This window comes from Vipera berus, assembly GCF_964194415.1.
Source record: "Vipera berus genome assembly, chromosome: 3".
Taxonomy (NCBI): domain Eukaryota; kingdom Metazoa; phylum Chordata; class Lepidosauria; order Squamata; family Viperidae; genus Vipera; species Vipera berus.
The window spans coordinates 122283354-122309540 of NC_138204.1; the positions used below are offsets into that span (position 1 = coordinate 122283354).

General features: G+C 37.8%; 2 protein-coding genes across 2 annotated transcripts in view; both read left to right on the forward strand.

Annotated features, from left to right (window-relative positions):
* KIAA0232 overlaps positions 1-26187 on the forward strand; it is a 237712-nt gene that overhangs the window by 119178 nt on the left and 92347 nt on the right. The window lies entirely within an intron of this gene.
* SORCS2 (sortilin related VPS10 domain containing receptor 2) overlaps positions 1-26187 on the forward strand; it is a gene marked incomplete at its 5' end in the record, with an annotated part of 122366 nt that overhangs the window by 12876 nt on the left and 83303 nt on the right. The window contains 3 exons of the mRNA XM_081325247.1: positions 13386-13485; positions 22051-22215; positions 22986-23059. Of these exons, the coding sequence (XP_081181373.1) occupies positions 13386-13485; positions 22051-22215; positions 22986-23059 (339 nt within the window). The remainder of the gene's footprint in view (positions 1-13385; positions 13486-22050; positions 22216-22985; positions 23060-26187) is intronic.

The window sequence follows — 26187 nt, forward strand, 5'->3', positions numbered from 1 at the left end:
TGACCTTCCCTGTTGGTTTCCCAATTGACTTTCTAGGGAAGCTGACCGGGAAGATTACAAACGACAATTACAGGATTGTGAGCACCCATATCTCAATCCTGTGAGGCTACAATGGCTGTAACTTTTTGGGCATGGGCTGTTACATCCTTTGTTCAGCACTGTGGTAATTTTGAGCAGTCACTTAACAAATGATTGTTAACCGAGGACGGCTTGTAGTGTATTGTGTAAACTCAGCTAGTGTGACTTGTAAATTTATTTATTATTAATTCAATTTGTATACCACCCTATTCCCGAAGGACTCAGGGTGGTTTACAGGGCAAAATATAAAAACAATACAGTACAAAATTAAGTTAAAATAAAATAAAATTAAATATGGCCCCAAGAATTAAAATCCCAATTTAAAATCATTAAAACCCCTCAGTCCAGGCCTGATAGCTCAAAGAGCCAGGTTTTTAGGTCCCGGCGAAACAAACGAAGGTCAGGGGCAATCCGGAGTTCCATTGGCAATTGGTTCCATAGGGCAGGCGCGCCCACAGAGAACGCCCTCCCCCTGGGGATCGCCAGCCGACAATCCTTGACCGGCGGTACCCTGAGGAGGCCCTCCCTGTGGGAGCGCACAGGACAATGGGAAAATGACACTATTTGTACTTTACTGTACCATTTTTACCCAGTTAAGTTTTTATTCAAGAAACCAGTATTACACAAAATATGGCTTATGTGAACACAGACAAAATTTGGCAATTGTTAATTTGAAACTGATCTCAGAAAACATGTAACACATTTTGAGAGTGTGTCCCCTTGCAGTGGTCTACTGTATCACAAACAGGTTTTGGTTTTGATCTCCAAAACCGAAGTTAGTTGGGTCAGATTCTTTTTTCTGTTGCCCTGCATATAGAACAACCTTTTTCCAGATATTTTGAGAAAACTCCTATTAAAGTGTCAGAGGTCTGCTATATATTTGTAGACATGATATTTTAGGTAGTTCATTACTGAAGATCTTGTTGAGTTGGCTTTATTTGTTCAATCCTAGTTATTATTTTAATATATGTTTTAATGTATGTTTTAAACTTGTTTGTAGAGAATCCTGTGTAGTTTACTCTATGTAGTAAGCTGAAAATGGAAACTAATTCATGAAGTACAGCTGGGGTTGTTTCAGATTTCACTCTATATGCTAGTGGCTTCAGATGTGTTGCAGTAACAGTGCTTTGTTAGTTATGTATGCCTCACCACCCCACACATCCTATTTTGCAGTTGGGAGTTTCAAGTGCTTTTGTTATTTTCTGTATTTAAAAATAAAACACGGAGCTGCACAAGAGGAGCAAAAGAGGAAAGCATAATGTGATTCAAATGCCACAGGAAGAAATTAAATCTCGACTGCTTTGAAAAAGGGATGCTTCTCGGCAGGAAATAAAAGAAGCATTACTTGTAAGAATAGAAAATTGAGATGGGTTGCTAGGAAACTAATAAATTAATTGAAAGATAGATTCAGAGGGAAAATTGAACAGTTGAAACCTATTGTTACTGTCACATCCATTTCTATTTTTGGGTAACCCCTTTAGTACAGCCAGCCAAAGGTTCCTAAAGAATAAGCAAGTTTTGGAATTCTCCTGAACTCTTCAACATGCAAGATGGGGGGAAAAGCTGAGAGAAAAATGAGTGTTTTAGTCATGAGCTCTGTAGTTCAAGTTGGTTCCAAAATGAAAGTTGTGAATTGAACGTGTAGTTAATGGTGCCGCGATCCGAAAACAGGGAGGATGGAGTGGCTACTCTTATCTGAGGGGCTCTGCTAGCTTTCAGAGACATAGTCCCATAATAAAGGAAGGAGAGATCATGTTCAGTTGGGTTCTAGGGTTCATTTGGGATCTCAATAAATTAAATGGAATTCTTGGGTTTGTTAGTAAGGTTATCTACTTATTTATTAGATCCGTGTCTGTCCTGATTTATTAAAGTTGCCTGGAAAATGACATGCAGTTGGTGATAGCTGTGGCCATGAGTCTCTTTGTATGGAACCATCTTACAGTATGTGGCAACTACATCCTTTCCTGGATCAGGAGGCCTTACTCATGGTTACTATTGCCTTGGTCATTTTATGGTTGAATTATTGCAGTGCACATTACCTGGGGTTGCACTTGAAGATCACTTTGAAGTTATAGCTGGTCAAGAATGCAGGGGCATTAGTGATAATGGGGACACTTTGGTTCACTCAGAAACACCTCTGCTCCATGAATTGCATTTGTTGCCATTAGGCTTCTGCGTAGAATCCATAGTAGCGGTCATCGTCTATATATCCCTTCATGATTCAGGGCCTGTGTGACTTCCTTTCTCCAGTTATGTATCCTGTCCTATAGATTTAGTAGAGTGGGCATATTCAAGATCCCATTGTTAACATTATATTATTTTGTAGGACTTTGGAAGTTCTTCCTTTTTATGCCCACCCCTGCCCTGTGGAGTAGTATCTTTTACCCAAATCCTCCCAGGCCTGACCCCTGTCATTAAGGAAAGACTATAAAACATAGTTTTCCATCATGCCTTGGGGCAGGATTTTTGGGAATTCTCACTTATATTGGGACTTTATTCCTTGGTTTTTAGTAAGATATTTAGGTTGATGTTTTCTACTGTTTTTATTGTTTTAATATTTCTACATATTAAAACAATACTCGGAGTTGCTTGAACAATTCAGGAGGTTGATTAATCAGATAGACAGACAGTCAGACAGACAGACATAGGGGATCTAATGGCTTTTTATATTTATGCTGGGCTGGGAGAGGCAACAGTTTTCTTTATTCCTTAATACTATGTAAGCTTGTCCAGGAGATGTGAGGAAGCAGTTGATGTATTCTTCCATGTGTTTCACACAAATCTGATAAACATGTTACATGAATGTTCAAAAGAGGCTTCTGGCAAATATTTCTTAAGGTAGATTATTAGAGCAGTTTGTGGAAAATTGCAGGCCCAGTTATTGTTCACAATTCCTATCTAGAATTTCTAACTGCTTTTGGATCTCCACACAACCTGCAAATCTAAGACAATTTCAGTAGCCTGCCATTCTCTAGTTAATTAAAAAGTACAATGTCTCAACCGGCGTTCAAGAAAACATTTCACCCATTATTGTACAAAAAGGCAAATTCCAGTAGTATGCATATAGAGTGTGTATTTTGAGAGCAAAATGTAAAATCATATTTTAGAAATTAAATTTTGGATTATATTTTTTTTAAAAAAGAGTCTCAATAGCATTTAAGAGGAAGCAAAGTAGGGCAAAAAGTATCAGAAGTGGCCTGGGCGAGAGATGACACTATGTGAGATGGCAGCCAGGAGTCCGAAGGAAAAGGGATAAAAAATTTCTTATAACTTTTTAAATTTACATCTGGCCTTTATTATTTTTATAATAATTTTATAAAATTTTATAATTTGTTTTTATAAATAAATAAAGTCAGTGAGCCTAATACTCCTTTCCTCCTTCTGTTTTTCTCACAACAACCTTATGAGGTGGGTTGGGCTGAGAGAGTGACTGGTCCAAAGTTACCCAGCTGGCTTTCATGTGTAAGGTAGGACTAGAACCCACAGGCTCCCAGTTTCTAACCTAGAGCCTTAACCACTAGACCAGACTGCCCTAACATTTCCAAACTGAACATTTTCTTATAGCTTGCAAACATACTTCACATATGGCTAGTATCATTTCTATGAATTCTCAAAAGAAAAAAGCACAATAAAATTTAGCAAACACTTCAGGAATATTTGGATCCATTAGTAACTTTTTTTAAACAAGACAGTCAAAAGTGAGTCTGATGCCACTTTAGAAAGAAATAAAAATTAAACAAATACAATATCTTTTGCAGAATACAGGCAAACTAAAAATGGCAGTCCAAACTCCTCGAAGAACACAAAAACAAAGGGCAGCTGTAAAAAAAAAAAAGAGGTCAGAAAAGAAAGGTAAGCATAGAGATTAAGCTGGTATAAATAAAAAGTGATATTCGGACATGGTGATTATTTTGTCTTTAATGAAAAGTAACATTCATCACGTTTTAGAGGAAAGTGTAAAAAGGAAAGGAAAGACATATTTAATCTAAAATCCTCCTCTTAAGTGGTACAAAGGGAAGGGATTATAATAGTAAAATCCACTTTTAACAGAAAAAGTATTGGCAACGTTTACATTGTTAGCGGGCTTAGAGCAGAGATGGCAAATATTGGATACTTGGCTGTAGGGCAGACATGTCAAACACAAGGCCCGGGGGCCGGATCTGGCCCGCGAAGTGGTTTCATGCGGCCCGCGAAGCCATCTTGGAAACAGTGAGGGAACGGCCCCCACTGCCTTGGCCCTGGCCCAGAGACCCTCCTTCTGCCAGAGACCCTCAGATCTGTCCCACTCCTGCCCAGGCCTCCATAGGCAACCTTGATGCGAACCATGTAGAGCTGGCCACGCCCACCTAGTAGGCCATATGCACTCTAGCCACGCCCACCCAGTGGGCCACGCCCACCCAGGCCACACCCACCTGGCCCCTTGAGGGCAACCGCTTATCCGGCCCTCAATGAAATTGAGTTTGACACCCCTGCTGTAGGGCATCCCCCAGCCAGCCTTGTTCCCTTCTTCTCTCCTTGCTTGTCACATAGGACTTAGGCTTGATAAAAGTTTTTTTATTATTAATGGTAGATTTTTTTTCACGTCCAGCTTTTGCAGAGAAGTTTCTTCCATTGTAGTATGAATATATGTCTGAAAAAAATGAGAATTAACCAAAGTATGTGTCTGTCATATGTGAGAGTGTGAAGGAATGCACGAATGTGAATATTATATGTAGATATGATATGGCTGCTGTGTTATCAAACATACTTTTTGCTTCGACTGTGTCCATTTTAACTCTTAAAAATTAGTTAGCAGGGAATATATTAAATTTTTACACCAAATCAGTATGGAACTACACAGTGGCTTATTATAAACATTTTTTTTAATGTCTGATTCTCAGAAACTGCCTGGGCAGGTTCCTGCAGGTTTCTTGGCAAGATTTCAGAAGTGGTTTGCCAGTGCCTCCTTCCTAGAACTGAGAATAATTTGCAGCCTCTTCAGACAATCTTGGTGACAGTACTGAGAAAAGCAGATTATTGTGAATTATTATTGTAAAACCAGCTTCAGGAAGGGTTAGGGTTTGCTGATTGCTCTGATCAGCCTGATGAGTGATCTGTATTTAGGGATCATTGAGGGAGGGTGACCCTGTTGATTTTTCTCACTGCTGCAGTGCCTTTAACATCATTTATAGTATTAACCTTCTGGACTGCCTGAAATATTTGGAAATCATAATGTCTTGATAGATTTCAGATAGCGCTGCTGCAGACAGCTGCTTTTTGGGGGAAATGGAGTTATGGTCTCTCACATGGCTCCACTCAGTCACCAGTGCTTTTTGATCTCAACATGAAAGACAGCAAGAGTGGATTTGGAGCTGGACCTATCAATAAACTGATAACAACCAGAATCCTAGGTAATGGTGTGATACAGTTGACTGCGTTCAGGCACCCCTTGGAAGAAACTTAAAATGATGGTATACATACTGATAATCTCCAGAGTGAACTACTACAATATGTAAGTCTACTTTTAGTGCAGAAAGTTCAGGTAGCATAGAATTATGGGACCAAGTTGGTCGCAATGATTTAAGGACATACTTACACTGTGCTGAAAAAATATACTTGCTATACTACAAGTCATAGTTGCTTGGTTTGGGTTACCTGACATTGTCTTCTTCTACACAATCTTCCTTTTGCTCTTGTAGGAGCTTTGCCTACAGAGGTTAAAATTATATCTCTGTGTCATTTCCCACATAGCATAGAAGAAGAAAAACTTAAGACAACGTGATAAAACAGAGAAATAGAGTACATGATGAAACTCAAATGAGTTTAAAATACTTGAAATGTGAACCTGAATTTCCTGTCTTTTGAAGGCAAAAAAGAAATGCTTGAAGAAAGTAAATAAAAAATATATAAACCATTACTTGATTAAGATATTGTGTGTACTGTACTAATATGTTAAATGATCTTTTTCAAAATTGATACTTTTAATTGAAATAGAAGCAGGAAAATTAATGTGGGGAAAAAGCAGAAGCAGTAAAAGTGAAGGAAAGGATTCATTAACATTCATCAAAATTCATTAAAATATCAAAAATGCAGTAGCAGGAAGCCATATAAAACTCAGTAGATTTGCTTCTAAATAAGCATGTATAGAATGTTGTATTTAAAAAGTCTATTATATCTCTGCATTTTTAATTATGCACAGATGGACGTATTTGGAACTTTATTATAGTTTCCATAATATCTGAGGGAAGTCTCATGAATATCGTAACACCTTCATGCAGATCGTTGTGAATATATATGGTAAGCACGGGGGTGAACAGAGCCAATTCAACAGAGAAGATTGACTGAAAAGGAACTGTTTTGGACTTAAGACACGTAGGAAAAAAGCAAATCATAAGAAATGAGACACAAGGAAAGAAGTAGATGTAAATATTTCAATTGCTGTCATGTTAATCTGTTTGTTGTCTTCACTTGGCTTAATTACAAAAAATAGTACACCAGCGTCATATAACAAGTATAATTTTATCATTTATGAGCATAAAAATATGTAGGTTGGAAAAAGGATGGAGAAATAAGCATTTCATTGTAGAGAAAATTCATATAAATCAATATCAATACTAGGAACAACTTTCACGTTCCTTACTACCATTTTTAAAATGACATCGTTATCTCCCTGGCTTAGTAGAAGCTAACAAGTACAAAATCGGATAACAGCCCATTGAAGACCACAACTAGCTCTTTCCAGAATGGAGAACCTCCCATCGCACAAATCTTTTCATCTTACGTGGGATTTCAGTTCATGTCAGTCATATGCCAAGGGAGCATCCTGAAATATGGAACAAAGATCCAAGCAGCACTTTATTTTTGGATGCTGTCCATGGTGCTGACTCCATTCTCTGCTGCTTAAAATTATTTTGACCATGATCTCTTGGGCTTCAAGAAGAAACTTGGCCCGACAGTGTCCACTTACTTGAACTGCATAGTGTGTATGCACTATAGAGGAAGAGACTGAGATGCAATAGTATATGGTGAGTGGGCATTTTACCTGCATTAACCTTTTTCAGCCACATTTGTGGTTGTTAAGTGCTCATTCATTCTGGTAATTCCAGCATACTCCCTCTTGCTAGTGCCTGATTTGCCCCGAAGTCATCATCATGTAGTAGATTTTTTTAATGAAAAATTAGCTTGTCCTTTGCCAAAACAATATTTACTGCCAGTCTTCTCATAGTCCCCAATTCACATAGCCAGATGATGTATTGAAAGAGATATTTAAAATGGATTGTAATGCTTTCCTTGGTTTTTTTTTAAATGTTCTGCTAGGAAGTGCTTGATCCCTTTTAGCTTGGAGAGGCTAGGAGGATGTTGGAGAAATGATAATGCAGTTGATGATACAGCACTTGAAACTCCTAATCTGGAAAATGATGATTCCTTGATTCCACTTATTTTTCAAGGTTGCCTCAGAGGCAGTTTATCAAATACCATAACTGTTGCTGATATGAACTGTGGAAAACACTCTGAGAGGTACCTCTTTAGAGACTAAAGCAAAGAAATATCAAACTTCATTATGGAAAAAGAAATCAAAGTATAATAGAAATTAAATTTGAACCTTAAGAATTTCACAAAACTCAAGACCTTTTTGAATATAGATCTAAAAGAACAGGAGCACTTGCAGCAATCTCAGAAAGAAAGAGAGATTGGCAGAAAGAAAACTGGTAGATTAGTAGCAACCTTGCCAGTTTTCTTCTTGCGTCTGTGTCTGAAGGTCCTTACTTTACAGTAGGTTGTTGGGATCTTTAGCTACTTGTCATTAATATGTGAGATCCAAGCATGAGTTAGGTTGGGATTTTTCCCCCCATCTGTTCAGCTGTAGCTGACTCAATGTTGCCCCAGAGCCTATTAAAATCTGGGTAGAAGAGGTAATACCATAAATGTGTTTGGATTTCTGGTTCACATCGTGGCACTACAGGCAAAGGAATAGCGGGGCTCCGCTTTCCTCAGCTGATTTCTCCCTGCAGGGGCCCTAAAATGGTCGAAAGTTGCCCGGGAGAGGCAATGAAGAAGGAGGGGACCCTTGTCGATCACAGAAAGACAGCAGTCGATCTGTTTGATCTGAGAAAAGCCCTCTAAACTGGCAGAGGAAAGACGAGCTACATTTGTGTGGTACCTGTTCAGAAAGGAACACCTCAGGAGATTAGGCCCTCTGAGGCAGCCATGGACATGTGTTGAATTGGCCTCCGCTCATGAATGAAGAAGGGCATACTCTAGAACTGGACCTCTATTAAGTTGAATGATCTCTTGGCAACTCTTGTTATCATATTTTAGGCAGTCTACTGCTGATTACCTCCAAAGTGGTAATGGATTGTTGCAATTATGTATCCCATATTTCCTTATGAAACCAAATACTTTCCTTGAGAATTTTCCGCCCTTCTTATCGTATTGTCAAAACATTGGCTGATTTATGGACTAAGGAAACAATAGAAGAGTATATATCTAGTTCATGATTGACCTATAGAATCTTTGGTCTTTCTCAGCTCTGTTGTTTCCTTACAGATATTTCATTATCAACTAAGTAACATCATCAGTGCCCTGAAGATGTACGTACTTGAGTAATGAAACATCTGCAAGTAAGTTCACAGAATACCAGGACTCCACTATGGAAACAGCCTTGAGAGTGAAAACTGTCACTGCTGAGCATGCCCCATGGTTAACAGAAAGCTAAGGAAGCCAAAACAAAAAAGCAGCAGCTTGAGCAGAATATTAGATGTGTATCAGTCTCACACAGACTAATGATCTTTTACAGCAATATTTCATAGTGATAGGAGCAACAAAGAATTCTTTCTTCACAGCATCTGCTGACAATAAGCTCTGCATCTTTTCTTGCTGTATAGCTCATTATGATAGTCAGAGACTTCTTTCTTTACAGGCTGAGTTGCTTGATCCACCTCAACTTGGTCTCCAATTTTGCAGCAGATATAGTAATTTAACCATAGCAACTATTTGACTTATTGGTCTGCATTCTTTTCAACTTACAGATCTCAAGGATTCAGACAAACTTGTCTAGAAAGATATAGATGACCTTGTGCTTGTTTAATGCTGGTTAGTTAAATTGGTTGGAAGAAGACTAGATCCACAGTAAGAAGTAAATTAGTGCCTTCCATCCCTAAAGCAGACAGTGATAAGACCACTATTAAAGAAACCTTTCCTGATTAGAAACTGTTGATTAATCACAATTTTACCATCCTTTCCACACAGACATATTTGGCATATATTATTTATCTGGAAGGGACGCAGTGGCTCAGTGGGTTAGGACGCTGAGCTTGTTGATCAGATGGTCGGCAGTTTGGCGGGTCGAATCCCGAGTGCCGCGTAACAGAGTGAGCGCCTGTTACTCGTCCCAGCTTCTGCCAACCTAGCAGTTCGAAAGCACGTAAAAATGCAAGTAGAAAAATAGGGACCACTACAGTGGGAAGGTAACGGCGTTTCATGCACCTTTGGCGTTTAGTCATGCCAGCCACATGACCATGGAGATGTCCTCGGACAAGCGCTGGCTCTTCGGCTATGAAATGGAGATGAGCACCGGCCCCTAGAGTCGGAAACGACTAGCACGCATGTGCGGGGGAAACTTTACCTTTACTTCTATTTATCTGGAACTATTTTTATTGGGTTTTAAAATGGAATAATTAAGTTTAAAATTTTTATATGAGCCATTTCAGGATCAATTAGGATAGCCTCCCCATCATTAACTAAAAACAGATATATCTTTAGTGTCTGTATTTAACAGATGTAGTGCAAGTCCCCCCCCCCCCCGGTGCTCCCTTTTCCCTCCAGAGGAAGTTTAAGGATACCACCAACAAATGTGGTCCTTTTGTTTCTGAAATCTTGGCTTTTATCTGAATAGATTTGGAATTCATTTTAATTGTAAATGCTTTACATAATTGCATCAAAATCTAAATGCAAACAAATCGAGGAAACTCTTATTAGGATTTATTCTCAGATCCCTGAGGAATAAAATCCTCCTTCAAATCTTGTTTCTCAGAATAAAAAGAGTGTATAGAAACTAAATATCTGAAAGAAGGAAAAAGAAAGAAAGAAAGAAAGAAAGAAAGAAAAGAAAGAGGAAGAAAACAAAGAGAAAGAAAAGAGAAAGAAAGAAAGAAAAAGAAAGAAAAGAAAGAAAGAAAGAAAGAAAGAGAAAGAAAGAAAAAAGAAAGAAAGAAAAGAAAGAAAGAGAACCAGTTTTCCTTCTGCAAATCAGAGGACTGGAACTGAAATTAGAAGATCATTTCTTTGGTGTACCCTATTTTTCATCAGCACTAGCCTAGAATAACCAACTATTATAGAAAATTGTGCTATTAAAGGAATATTAATTCAAGGTGATTTAAAGATAAAAAAAATCCTAAAAGAAGAAATGCAAGGACTATAAAATTATCAATCATAGCAAACATCTGAACAGCAAACAGAGTCTATAAAATAGGCTGTCTGAAGATATTCTTTCTCATGGTGGTAAGATATGCCATACTGTCATTCCAAATTTCAGCTCTACATCTATATTAACTTTCAACCTCCATGCAGATTTGTATCACATTTTGCCAATTTGTTTTGCTGACAGAGTTTCTGACTTCTAGTTTTTGACTTATGACCACAGTTGGGACCAGAGTTTCAATTACTATATGATGCAACCATTAAGTGACTAGACCTGATTTTATGATCATTTTTATTACAGCTATTGAGTGATCACGGTGGCTGTTAAGCAAATCATGTGGTTAAGTGAATTGCATGGTCACTAGTGATTCTGGTTTCCCCAATTGACTCTGCTGGTCAGAAGCCAGCTGGGAAGGTCGATCGTGGGATCCCAAGACACTGTGACCATCTTAAGTGAGCTCACTTACCAAGCACCTGAATTGTGTAGCATGACCTTCGGGCTTGGTGCAACAGTCGTAACTGAGGAAGGGTTGTAAGTCACTTTTCCAGAGATATTTCTAATTTTAATTCATAATTTTAAGGTCATTGAGTACTTCACTGATACTATATTTGTCTTCACTTACGGAATCCCTGCTGAACATATGGTACAAGCCAGGGGTAGGCAACCTTGGGTCTTTTATGACTCATGGACTTCAACTCCCAGAATTCTTGAGCCAGGTGGCTCAGGAATTCTGGGAGTTGAAGTCCATGAGTCATAAAAGACCCAAGGTTGCCTACCCCTGGTATAGGCATTGCACCTTTTATCATCTAAAATTTTTCTTGCTTGTTTCCAAAAGGCCTAAAAGAATCCAAGGAATTTGCAGGGGGACAAGTGGATTTGCTGATTTATATTGGGTAGAATGCCCCTTAGTTCCTTTCAGTTACATTCAATGTCTTTTTGAATTATAAATTTTGAATTTAGGAATATATTAGGAATCTGTAGGTGTTTTGAAAGGCAATTTTATAAGGTTGGATATAACTGCATTTTGTTCAATTTTATTTCTTTGCCGATTTTTAAAAATATCCTAAAAATTATGCTAAAGATAATGTGTTTTAAAGAAATCGCCTTTTGCAAGGGCTTGATTGACTGGTTTTATAGTTAGGCGAGGTATGACATTTTTAAACCAAAGCCATGAAATTGATACATTATAAATTTGCACAACTTTGCAATTAAAGGTATCTTTTCATACTTTTATCCATGGTGGCATGAATTGCTTTAGATAAACAGCCATCAAACCGTAGTCTTCTGTCTGTATTCTCCACATCTGCTTGATTACAACACCTACAGCAGCTAACCAGCACTCAGACTAATATGATGTCTGGAAATTATGTGAGTGTAGTTTTAATACATTTTTAACAATCCATTAGGAAATGTGGCAGTGTTATACATTATTATTTTTTACAACTGGCCTAGGTTTGAATGGTGTAATGCTTGATCCCCACTTTTTCACCAGTCTGATAGCTTGCCTCTCAAGAGTTCTGGATACTCCATCACTGGATGTTTTAAGAATTTAAACCAGAGAACCATTTGTCCAGGACGATATAAGGACTCCTGCTTTGAGCAGAGGGTTGAAGACCACTGAGGTCTTTTCCAGCCGTTTGATTCTATGTGCTATCCCTGGAATTAGCCTAGAGCAGGGGTAGGCAACCTTGGCTCTTTTATGACTCGTGGACTTTAACTTCCAGAATTCCTGAGTCAGCTATGCTCTGGGAGTTGAAGTCCACGAGTCATAAAAGAGCCAAGGTTGCCTACCCCTGGCCTAGAGCATTTTCTAAAGTATTTTTCAAGGAAGCTTTCAGCTAACATGAATGTGTGTCTCCCTTAAAATGGTGTAATACCACATTCAAACCTTTATCAAATATGTGCCACCTGTTTAGTTTGGAAGGATATCCAAGCAATATTGGCTCTTTACCTTCATTATTTTCATTGTTTTGCTGAGAAGGGAACATCGTAATGTGTGTTTTCACTGTAATCTGCTTTATACTGAAAACACGGTGGTAGAGCAGATACAGTCTGAAGGGTACCTCATACATGTTTTCCCTTGCAGAAGAATGACTCTTGGTCCCTTCAGATTTCTTAATAACTGTATTTTTGGTTTATATTTTATAACATTGTAAAAAGAATAACAGAATATAGTTCTGCTCTAGGTTTTCATAAATAACATTTCAGTTGCTTTTACGAATTGCCTTATAAATTTACTGTGTGTCTTGATTAATTGTACATATATTGTGAAAGAAAAAATAATTGAAGTCCTCCAAACTCTATGTGAATTAAAACAGTGAATGAAATAATATATTACTGTATTATTTTACAATTAGTGACAATATTCTCTGCAAATTGAAAGCTGTGAAAAAGAAAAAAAATGCAATCACAAGTTGAGTTTAGCTCTCATTCTTTTGGCTTTTAGGAAACCTGTAAAGCAGATCTTTGTAGCCAAGCCTTTAAAGACCAACTGCTTTATTTTTTGTTTTACTATTTGTAAAGTTGTATTTTTTGTTTATATGTTTTAAATTAAATGTCCCTCTAACTGTTCATTTTGAATGTAGCCCTTAAATTAAAATGTTTTGTGCAGTAGCTAGTTTTAAAATCTTTTTAGGGGGTTTTATTTTTATACTTATGCTTCATAAATGTTATTCTTTGTTGTAGAACTTACCTTTCTTCTGATAAATTAAATGTTTTTGTTTTTCAGAGGTAATATTTTGTAAACAATATTTACAGTCATTTTGGTTTCCTGCTTGCATGAATTTTGGTATTTATTTCAGTTGTCAAATATATAATTAGTGGCCTGAACACTTCTCAGTTATCATTTAAAGTTGAAAATACATGCAGATCATCGGAATACCACTTTTGCTTTTTTCTTGTCTCCCAGGTCGTCAGATTTTGGAACACTATATACCAAATTAAACTTACAGCCTGGAATTGTTACAGTCATTGAAAATTTCTACATCTGCCCTGCTAACAAGAAAAAGGTATGGGGATAATTGTTTAGTTCAATAGAAGAGCCCAGGTAAAAAAAAATGTGTTTAGTAGAATACATTTCTAGCAAAGCATGTCAGTCACATGTACTCCAGCTCGAAAGAGAAACGATCAGAAGTACGAATTAACAGAGAATTAAAACTTGATTAGGAATTAACTAACTGTAATCAAATAATAATTGTACTAACTGTAGCTATATTTATTCGAGCATGAGAAAATAACAATATATATGAAAAAGTAAAACCATGCAATGGAGCTTAAATAATGTAACTACATACACACCCTGTGCAAGACAAAAACAAAATCCTGCAGATATATGCTATATGACCAGGATGAAATTTATTTGAATGTATTTCATAGCACAAGGCAGGGTTAAGGTTAAAGTGTAGTTCTTAATTTCTGAAATCCCTTGATTATGTGTTTCACAGAGGGCCAGTACTTTCTTCAGCACTGCAACTCTGGCATCAGATCTTGAATCTACTTGAACAGCTTTTCTGGAGAGGGCAATAGGGTAAAAATAAGTTATCCCTTCCTTCTTATAGTACTTTGTCCTCAAACAATTCTGTATCCTCCATCCTCCTTTTCACTCTCTATAGCAGGGGTGTCAAACTCAATTTCATTGAGGGCCGCATCAGCATTGCGGTTGCCCTCAGGGGGGCGGGTGGGTGTGGCCTGGGTGGGCATGGCCTACTGGGTGGGCGTGGCTAGAGTGCATATGGCCTACTGGGTGGGCATGGCCAGCTCTATATTGTTCGCATCAAGGGTGCCTATGGGGGCCTGGGCAGGAGTGGGACAGATCTGAGGGTCTCTGGCAGAAGGAGGGTCTCTGGGCCAGGGCCAAGGCAGTGGGGGCCGTTCCCTCACTGTTTCCAGGATGGCTTCACGGGCCACATGAAACCACTTTGCGGGCTGAATCCGCCCCCCCGGCCTTGTGTTTGATATGTCTGCTCTATAGTATGTGTGAATAAACTTGCTGAATAAACATGTAATATTTTTCTTAAAATGTAAGTTGGCCTTAGCTCATACTGTATATATATGTATATATGTATAGACAAACACACATACATACATACATACATACATACATACATACATACAATGTATATTCTTGGTAGTATTTCTCCCTTGCCTACGAGATATTCTCTTGAAGCAGATGATATATGTTTAATTTGGTATCCAGAAAATAAAAATTGGTTATTTTGTTAAATAAGCATATTCCTGTTGTGTCTGTCCATTTATTGGACTGTACCTGTTTTTGGATCGAAGCCCTCCATGCTTCTCAACCTGTTCTATAAGGTTGGGAAACCTTGTGGAGCAGATTTTAATAATGTAGAGGGAGGAAAGAAAAGCTCACTGTGAATTCGGGTATGTCTACACAGTATTGGGTATCGTTCTGTAAAAGGATGTTTTCTGAGAATTAACAAATCATACTGTTTCTCTAAATTTTGTCCATATCAGGGACAAATATCAGGGACAAATATTATTCCCAGCTCGCCTGTACACAAATACCTCTTTTATTTATTTTGTCCAGTGTAAGTTTCTAAAACTTATTTAAATGGTATCTTATTTGAGAGGAATTCTGCAGCTTAATTGTGACAATCTCAGCAGATGTGCTCTAAAATAGCCATCAATTATTCAATATCCTGTGAGATAACTTTTTAAAAATTAAAATGTTTTCACTTAAAAACCGTAACATGTTTTACTTATTACAAGGAAAGGAAGAACACTTCAAAATATTCTGCTTAAACAGGCAGCAGAACAAAAGGACCACAACACAAATATTGCAACATAGCATAGGATGGAAACAATTATAAACAACTGGAAAAAGTTTGGACAGAAAAGACTTCCAAACACCAATTCTATACTCACTCTTCAATAGTGCGATGGAAGCTAGTTTTGTGTGGCAGTCAGGAATATATACAAATGAAGCACCCAGCTAGGATTGGTTGCCTACATTTCTCCCCCCCCCATATTTCTCCTTTCCTGCTAGATAGATACTAGATGTACATTTTATGCCATTGATCTTTGTAGTTGCTTCCTTCATAGAAACCTTCCACCACCCCATATGATATAGTAACGCAGTGAAGCAATATGCACCTAATAGACTACCATCTCCTTGTTCATGCATTGAACCTGGCTTCTTGTAAAGTCCTTAGACTAATTCCAGCACACGACATATCGTATTTTTCCTTTTGCTGATGTGAAATACTTTGCTTCTTGACCGCTGGAAGACATAGGTAGTTGGCACTATAATTAACTATAGATTAAGTCATTTTTGTAAATGTTGAATCTGACAAAAACTCTGAATTCTTCATTCTTCACTTGTAGCTTTTGACAAAAAAAAACTCGTTTCCATTTCCTGTTCTGAGTACACTGCCCTCTTTGTTAGGGTGGAATAGGGCATTTCTAAGATTGCAAGACTTCCTGGCTTTCTTTGTGTGTCACCCTTGTTTAAGTGCCCAAGTCAGACAATAATTAAAGTTTTGTTAGGATGAGACCATCAGTCATGCTTGAAGGAATGTGGGAAATTATAGACTGCTGTTAAATGAAGTGAGCAAAGCTGAAAAAATATTGATAATGCCTGGTAGTTTGGCTTATTTGTCAATCAGTTGTTTCAGATGGCATTTGAAGGCCAGTTGGAGTCAAAGATGCCTGAAGCTGGAGTTTGGAATGTAATGAATGCTTCTTAGTTCACATGACATGCCATCAATTATGGGTTGTCTCATGACAAAAAATTTGTTACTGTTATTTTAGCTTGGTCATTAGTAAAGAGGTTATAGTACTTATCACAGAAATAGTCAAGAAAATATAAGGTTGCAGTGTAACCAAGGAAGTCCTAATGACAGCAAAGATCCTTTAGCTTAAAGATCTTTTTTTACTGTCAGGTCAGTGATCAAGACCAGCACTTTCATCCAGTACTTTTAGACGTTTTGCCAGCAATTAACCAGGTTTGACAAATGGAGGGGATTCAGTCCTCCTAACTAGGATTACTCTAAGATGTAGCAGTCTAAGTCTGTAGGGGGAGGGTTTGAGTATATAATATATGGGATTCTGTCTTATCTTCAAGCACAATACCATTTTGAGTCCTCTGTTGATTTTAGGCTGCTGGGGTAATGTAGATAGTTGGCCGATGTATTTGTATGCTGTTGGGATAAAGTGGTTGGTGTATTGTGTGTGACAGTTGGGTAGTCTCAGGCATGATGTAGGATGTTTCTTGCCCTGGAGCTTTTCAGTGACCAGTCAGGAAAAGCTCAGAATGTCAACCGTGCCTAGGCAACCATGGATGCATCACAACTAGCATATTTGATAAGAGAAAAATAGTACTATAGAGATGATGTTTTGAGTTATCTGACACTAAGACTGACATTCTCACATTGATTGGAATGGAGAGTTTGTTGGACTAAATGGAATTGTAAAAGAACTTTTCTAATGCTCTTTTTAACATTTAAAAACTATTCAGACAGATTAGCTTTAGAGAACAATGTTAGGAAAAGAGCATGTGTTTGCCTCCTCAATATTATTTTCCTAATTAAAATTCTTCACATCCCCACGAGCTGCTAAGAACTTAACTGGGAAGTATGGGGTAAGGAATTTCTTCTTTTACTCCCTGTCTGCTTTTTAGCTTTAAAAAAAATGATATTTTAGTGTTATTTGTATTATTTCTTTCATTCTGTCACTCTGTTTTCCTCTTTTCTAATCCACGCGTTTGTTTTCTAATTTCTTGCTTTTATGCATCAGAACTGTATGTTGCCCAGAGTCACTTTTTGTAGTTATTTAAACTGAATAAACAAACAAAGAAATAAATTGCAACAGGAATGCAATTCCTGTTTGGGAATTGGGAAACATAAAGCTAAAGAAGATGTTCATTTACTTATAATAATGTAGATTTAGTATAAGGTTATCAAACATTATTTTCCCTGCCATTAAGCAGGGAAACAGGAGAAAGAGCAAAGGTTATGGAAAAGAACTAAATTATAAATTATTAAGTGTAGAATGTAGAGATGTAGACATTGCATGATCGTGAGGCGAGGAAAACTGTAACTCAAAGGACGGGCTTCATATTATCCTGAGGAGGAGTGTGGGAAAATGTCAGGGAGCCAGATTTGTTGGGCAGCCGTAACAGTCGGCTTAGGAAGCCAAGATTGAGTTGGAGCCAACTTGTGGAGATCTTCCAATGAAAAGGACCACAGACAATTTCAAATTTGTTAAATAACGTGGCACGGTTAAGAAAGTTAGAAAGTAGTGAAGAAAATAAAGAGGAAATTGTTCGATTAAGATTGATCTCTTGTGACATGTGCGCTGGAATCTTTTGAACCACCCCAGTGATGACAGAGGCCTTTCCCCAGGTATTTAATAGTCTAGTCTTGTCTAGTCTTTCAGATTTTCCGTAGCGAATAATAGGATCAAGAAAAGAAAATCAGACACTCATTCACATTTCTTGTAATGGAGGCCTAATGGATCTTAAAACACTGAACTCTACAAATCTTTATCTGATAATAGATTTGTTACTCCATAGGTACCCTAAAACCTGGGGAGGGGGTTGTAGGGATGGCCTTAAATCACTCTTTTGGAAGCATTTGGAATATTTTACTACTCTTCTGCCTTACAGATATTTATAGCTACTAAAATAAATGTCCAAATATTAAGGTATAGCAAAACTGGGTATGTAGTGAGGATGCAACTTTGGATTGTAGATGTAGATGATAGTACAAACAGTAAATGTTGTATATTTTGTAAAGCCCATATTTAAACAAAATATTATTTCCATGTATGTCCCACGTGTTCCCCATCTATTTCTATCTGAAAGCCTGCTTATTCTGTAACGGAAACTTGATGAAAGCATATAAAGCTTTTGGGGACAGATTTATACAGTCCTTAATTTCACACCATCCAAGTTGCTACTTTTAGCTCTGGCTTCCGTACAGCGAGAGATTTAATTAGCCACTCCACAAACCTCCCTCCTCCGCTCACCTTGCTCACTTTTCCCACAGATGAAAGAGATGTTATGCATCACATTCCAGAAAATTCTTTACGGTTGGGAAGCAGGCACAAGGCATTTGAAAATCGTTCTGCAGATTAAAAAAAAAAGGGGGGGGGAAGCCATTTAGGATCTGCCAAGTAACAGGAACAGGCAACCACTCTAAGCCAAACGCCCCTTGAAGTGACTTACGGAAACATTCATCTAGAGAACTTTTTCTCTCCCTTGGCGTTTTAAACAGTCCTTTGTTTCTCCTCTCTCTCTGTAGATTAGCTTTCCATTGGGGACTGGCATGCAGCAACAGTGTTGGGATGGGAGGAAAGTGTGTGGACATAAAAGGTGCTGTTCCCCAGCCTCTCTTTTAGGTGGCCCTCACAGCAGGTAATGGGCATTTATTTCAGGGCTGCTTTTCTCCTCTTCCCAGTATCAGCAGCTACAGCCCGGAAGATACAGAGCCTAGTAAGCAGACAGGAGTCCATCTTGGTTGGTATTGGCTGGAGGGGCTCACCTGATATTTGTACTCAGCCACTAATGCCACCTTCACTAGGAGTTGAAGGAGGTGGTGGTTCATAACCTTTGTAAAGAAACCCATCTTAGATCCCTTCATTTTTGGCTGGATCAGGTTTGAACTAGAGAGCCACTTCTGTGTGGTGGTTAAAATACTAGGCTAGAAACAGAAAAACTCTACATTCTAGTCCCATCTTAAGCTCATGCTTGGGCCAGTCACACACTCTCAGCGCTAGGAAGGAGGCAGTGGCAATCCACTTCTGAAATCGTGCTAAGAAAACTGCAGGGACTAATCCAGATAATTGCCAGAAGACAAAACTGAGTCGAGGGTGCCAAATTAAAAAAAAAAGATTTGAACTTGGCCAGTTTGGGGCAAGGTGATGAAGTAATGGCATTGGAAGAATTCCAGGTGTCACATATATGAGACTCGATGGTTTTTAGATTATTACAAATTATGATGAAGGTATATTTTTGCCATTCAAGCGTGTGTATCTTTCTATTTATTGAAATAGTACTTCAATTTTTTAATGAAAATTTATCTTAAAATTTGGGGTTAGATCTAATACTGCACAATGTAATACTGATAGTCCTCAGCTTATGAGCTGATGAATTAAGGGGAAATAAGTGAGAGAAGAAACATCTACAGCATTGCTGGAAAATTATGAAGAGCAAAGCATTAGAGCCTGTCTTGTTGCGGTGAAGACAACAAAATATCCTTATTTCTGTGCCCATATTGCACCTGTGGTTGACTTTCCATTGGCCTTGTTTAGGGTAACCTGATTCCCCCTTGGGAGGGGATCCTGGGATCCATCTGCAAAGCATTCTTGTCTTGAGGCACCTCCTGGCTTAGCTATCAGGTGACAGGAGGGGTTGATCCTGTTAAGCTAGACTAGAGGATCTATATGCTGCCTGGTTAGTTAAGGCTGCTGAGGAGAAGGTGGGCTGGGTCCGAGCAATGCTAATGCTTCTTTGAGAGAGAGGTTGACCTGCCACTTCTTAAGGAGGCAGTGGTGTGTCCCCTTTGCAAGAAGCTATCACTAGACTAGCATTCTGGACAATTGTGTCCAGTATCCAATCTTCCTTTTTTTAAGGAAGATTGTAAAGAAGATGGCTGCACTATAGTATAAAGAACCCTTGGAAGAAGAGCATTATCTGTACCTCTTTCAGTCAGGGTTCAGGCTTGGGTGTGGGGCTGGCATGGCACTTATCATACTCTTGGATCACTTCTTGGCATGTCCTTGCTCTTCTTGACCTCTCAGTGGCTTTTAATAACATTGATCATGGCATCCCTGTGTGGTGGCTTTGGAAGTTGGGAGTGGGCAGTGCTGCATTGTGCTCATTCTCCTCCTGCCGCGGTTCGTTTCACTTGCTGTTGAGGAGTGAGAGAGTCCAACCCATGGCTCTTCATTTGTGAGGTGCCACATGGCTGAATACTTTTTCTCTTCCTGCTTAACATCTACACGAACCTACTGGGCAAGGTAATCTGACAGTTTGGGGTGAGGTATCATCAATATGGTGATGGTACTCTATATTTCTACCCCAGGTGGTCTGAGTGAGGCCATGGAGATTCTGTCTTTTTATCTTGAAGCTGTGGGGACTTGTTGGCCTTCTGCAAAGCCTTGAAAACGTGGTTTTATGCCCAAGCCTGAAGACCTGAGTGTGAGACATGGCCCATCTCCTGGTTATTGTTAATGTTTAATTTACAATGCCAGCTGTTATGTGTTTTATATTTTTTGTATCGTATGTATTCTATTTATTTTTATTGTAAGATATCCAGAGACATGTATGTGAGGTGGGGCCAGGGCTTTTTTTCTCATAGAACGCTCAGAACGGAGTTCCGGCACCTTTTTTGGATGTAGCCTTGTAGGGTAGGCAAGGCGGGTTGTATGACATGTGTGAGTTCCGGCACCTTTTTCTTTTACAAAAAAAGCACTGGGTGGGGCAGATATATAAATCCATTAAATTGATTAAGCATCAATTGAATAAGCATCCGAGAAGTCAGTTAGAATGTTCAGGGCGGGGCTCAAGGCAACTGGCTACAGATACCTGTAAAAATGCATGTCATTTCCAATGCAAGTGGACAGCTTTATATAAAAGGCTTCTAGCTTTCATCGCAGTGAGATCACTAATTCCAAGAAATTTTTTCCTTACCTTTTCACACTTCTCTATGAGAGTCCTTTGTCTACCAGCTGCCAGAATGTCTGCAGCAAGCTGAGGGTTTTTTTCCCCCCAAAATGAGGAAAGTATGCATCATGATGTCACAACGCAAGTTCTATCCTTGTGTACAGCATCATAACGCTAGTATGAACTGGGCAAAATTTGCATTATAATATGTGTCTGACATTGCCCAGAGCTTGTCTCCTCTGTTGGTGCCCATGACAATCACACGTTCAAGCTTAGAGGTTATATTGTGGAATCTAGAGTAGAAGCTGTTGTGTAATTACAGAGTCCTTTTCTTCTTTACTTGATGTTGGGTCCTAGGTCAGTTAATTCATTGGCTTCCAAGGTCCCATCACACAAGTTTTCTACAAGACTAATAACAAATAATAGAGTTTTGTTATATTCATTTTCCTAGCGTACACGACTGTATTAGAAAGGTAAGTTGAATGGATATATATTTTTGCAGTTTCCAGTTTCATGATATGTTGCTTCCTCCTCCCAAGACTTCTTTGGTTATTCTGATACAAAGTAGACCTAAACTCAGATTAAACTGCAGCCCCACTTACTAGAAATGCAGAAGAGCATGCCGTAGTTTGTGTGATAAAACCTGTTTTACTTCTCATTTACAAAATGTGAGAGTTGTAGTTATGTGAAAACCACTAGGGATTAGCTAGAAAATCTCCTGCAGTTTTGCTAAGCTTCAGTTTTTAGGAGTCTTTATATAAACTCTGAGAATTTAGGAGATTATGAGAATACTTGGCAGAATACTTCTTTTAATCTATTTTGGATCAAGTGATATTGAGGCATTGCTTATTTAGTTCCTATTTTCCCCCCTTCTTAATTAGATAAAATTATGTGCAGATTGTATTAGAACTTGGCTAATTTGTTTGCTTTGCTTTTTTTTCTTTTATAGATAATTCTTGTAAGTTCTTCCCACAATGACCTGGACCAGAATCTTTTTATTAGTACAGATGAAGGTGCTACTTTTCAAAAACAGCCCATTAGTTTTTTTGTGGAAACACTGATATTCCATCCAAAACAAGAAGATAAGGTGCTTGCTTACACCAAGGAAGGACAGGTAAAAAACTAAAAAAAGTTGTGTGGTTTTGCTTTTGATACATCTGAAATATGTTCTGGACAGCTTGGAGGAACAATATGAAATATCAGACAATTTTACAACATAAAATACTGTAATATAACCAATATAGGAAAGTTTTCCAAAATTGTTTTATGTAACATCTGCATGCATATCCCTTTCCAACTGTCACAGGTGAATCATCAGATACAGAATTACATCTTTTTTTAAATGGCATTAAACTTAACATTTAGCAACAATGATTTGTTTGCAGTTGTATGTCATTAGTTGATCCTGCATTTACTGAGTGATTGATTTGTGTATATGATCCAGTCTCTCTGCACTGTGTTCATTTATAGGAATCCAAATACTGTTTCATTCTGCATCATGTTTGCTTAATACTGAAATGACTTTACATTAAAAATCTGTAACAGAGACACAAGCTATTTACACTTTTAGCTCTCTAGTGTTAATTCAGCTTTCAGTACTAATTTATGCTTTATTCCTTGGCAAAAAATATTATGGATAAGAATATGTAAAGTAAGTTTTAAATATGTTAAAATATGGAAGTGCCAGGGGGGTAATGACTAAGATGTTCGACTAAATCAAGTCCACTGTCGGTTATGAAAATTCATTGGGTGAGTTTGAACCATTCATTTCTCTCCACTCCATCCTACAACTTGTTGAAGGGAAATGTTGGAAGAGTCCTGTGTTTTTACCTTGCACTCTTGGAGGAAATAAAAATATGCTTTCTCCTTCTTTCTCATTTTAAGCTTTATGCATCTCTTGATTTGGGGATAAAATGGACTCGCGTACAAGATCACGTATCAAAAGATCATATTTATTGGTAAGAGGCATATTCTTGCTATTCAGGATTACATAGTACAAATTATGGAGAAAAGTGATATTTTTCAGTCTTTGAGGGTATTGTATTCAACTGTACTGCAATATATAATGCCTACAACTTTTTGCTAGAATTCATAGAAAGTGAGAAAGTTGATTTAGATACCGTGATAAGGAAAATGCCTTTAATTTTTCCGCTTTATTTAAGTAATTTATACTTAATCTTCATTCTTTATGTTTTACTGAAAGGTTTCCCACCATATCCAATTCTAGAATGTTCATCGCTTCAAAGTACCTGCACTGTGTGAAATAAGACTTAAGTTTTAGAAGGTCACTCTTCTGGCACTGAACATTTTTCTGCCAAGAATTTGATGATTATTCATTTGCCAATTATTAAATCAAATACCCTTGCATAAGACATTAAACATACTTGCCAGAGCTTTTTAACCTTCTGACTTGCCAAACTGCATCCTGGTGTACATCAGGAATTCACATTGGGCTGTATTTCTGACAGCTGTTACATACAGAGGTTTGTGTAACTGGTTGTTCAATGTTATATTCTGATTGGTGTTTAAATGATTAAATCATCTCTGTAACTGAATCCTACACATTTTTTCAGGACTTTTCTCAACACCATGATTAATCTCCTGCTGATGCCATAATGAACATATGTTTTGATACCTTTGTTCAGAACCCTTTTTTTAAAAAAAGTATTTTATTGATTAACACCATCTTTAGTGCTTAGTAAACAACATCTTGTCTGGGTTCACATAACTTAACATTAGCTTCTTCAATATAAGTATGTTCAATATTAAACAATCCAGAGTTTTTTTCCTGATCCTCTTTTCTTCCCCAATTTATTTTCATTTCCCCCACATTATGCAATTCTTGCTACAATTAAGGCATAAAAGGTTAGATATAAACACCCTCATCATATTTTCTTAATATTATACAGATAACAATAATATCAGTTTATAACCTCTAGCCAATTGATACTTCAATTTTATTTGCCATTAAAATCTCCTTGTAGAGTCAATATCCTGTTTTTCACGCTCTTATTTAAGCTTGATTTCCCATCAATATTCAAAATATCTTTTATCAGTTATGATTTTCTCGAGATTAATTACATTTATATAGCTAAAAATTTTGTTCATACCAGTCATTCTCTTATTTTCATATTTCTCAGATCAAAGAAGAAAGAAAGAGAGAGAGAGAGAGAAAGTGCTACTCTAATTCTAACATATCTTTTGTTATAAAAGTCTAAATTTGAGAAAAACATGTGACTATGATTTCTGAGGGAAGAGGTTTACAGCCCTGTAATTATTCAGTGAAACCAATAATATTATAAGAGGTAGAATGGTGTGGGAAATTTTTTGCTACCCAGGGTTACCTAAATTGTCTGCAGGTAGTCCTCGACTTACAACAGTTTGTTTAGTGACTGTTCATAGTTACAACCACACTGAAAAAAGTGACTTGTGGCCATTTTTCACACTTACAAATATTGCAGCATCCTCATGGCCATGTGATCAAAATTCAGAGACTTAGCAACTGACTCACATTTACAACGGTTGCAGGGTCCCAGGATCATGTGATCACCTTTGGCAACCTTCTGACAAGCAAGTCAGTGGGAAAGCCAGGTTCACTTAACAACCATGTCACTAACTTAACAACTGCAGTGATTCACCTAACAACTTTGGCAAGAGAAGTCGTAAAATTCAAGGCAGCTCCTGGTCGCATCGTGTCTTCTTTCCTGAAGCTTGTTTGCATGTGACTTGGAAAGCCACCAGCATCCTTAGGAAACCCCGCAAGAATGGAACCTATTCCAAAATCACACAGGACTTCCTCTAGGCTTCTGAAGGATGGAACTTGTTCACCTGGGGCTTCCTGAGACTTTCAAAGTTGCACAGACGGGCACTGGGAAAGATGGCCTGGTGTGATGAGAAGCTACCTCAGATAGGCCATGTGGGGCCTTTTAATAGTAGGAGAAAAATGGCTGAAGGTAAGCAGTGTGTGGCAGATCTCCAGGAGTGCTAAGCAAGGCAAGGTAAAGGAGAAACTCTTATCTATGTGATCATTAAGAGTTGTCAATAACTTGATGGCATATTATTGTATCTAGGGTTCTTTAAGTGAGTTCAGCCAACTGATACTGTAGGCCAGTCTTAGTGCTCTTCTCATGATTTGAGCAGTATCATCAGGAGCTGTGCATAATCAGGTGTGGTACACATAGGAAACAGGACTCTTGCTAGGAGAATCTGTAAACGTTAAGAGGGTTCTGAACCAGCTTTCCAGAGAAGCATAATTCATGTCCATGATTTCACAGATGGCACTCAAAGGAATCCAGTTACTAATAATCAGTTTCATATCCTTCGTCACAATATATAATTTTCTTTATGTGGAATATGAGAGTGGATACAACCAAGTTGTGGAATCCCTGAGGTGAATAGATTATCACATAAACATTTGTTCATGTGTGGATATTTCTGTGGCAATGTACCATCATCAGTAAAATACACATACCAAATTTCTGGTAGTGATTTGTAATATATTTTTATGGAGCATTTTACAAGTGACAAAGCTAATTGAAGATTCGTAAAGAGAAAAGTTTATGTGACAAAAAGCAATCTGAACCATTAAAGTATTAGACAGATAAGTCCTGAATAAAGAACTCAGTTTGGGTACTGTGTGCAGTGTCAAAAGAGTAGCATGGTTACTGTACAATATAAACTATGTCACTTGAGACAGGACTATCAGAAGAAAAAGTCTGGTTAAAAATACAACAATAAATTAAACATACTATGTTGAGTAAGTTATTTTCTGTCTCTACAAGTAACTAAAAGTGCCAGAAAACATGACTTTCATGCTAATTAGAGGAGACTGTTTATTCAATACACTGAAAACATAATCCCCTCTAGAAACAGTACCAGCATCATGTTTCAAATTAGCTGTCTCATTGTAGACATGAATAATGCTGCTTGATTAAAGGGTAATTCATTCATAAGCCAGTATAATGAACTGGAGATCTTGACTCTATTAGTATACTTGGACAAACTTTTTAGCAATTTACTAAATATAGTGAAAGAAGACAGACATGAGAGTATTTTTAGTGCAAGTTTAATTTGAATTGTTTTGAGG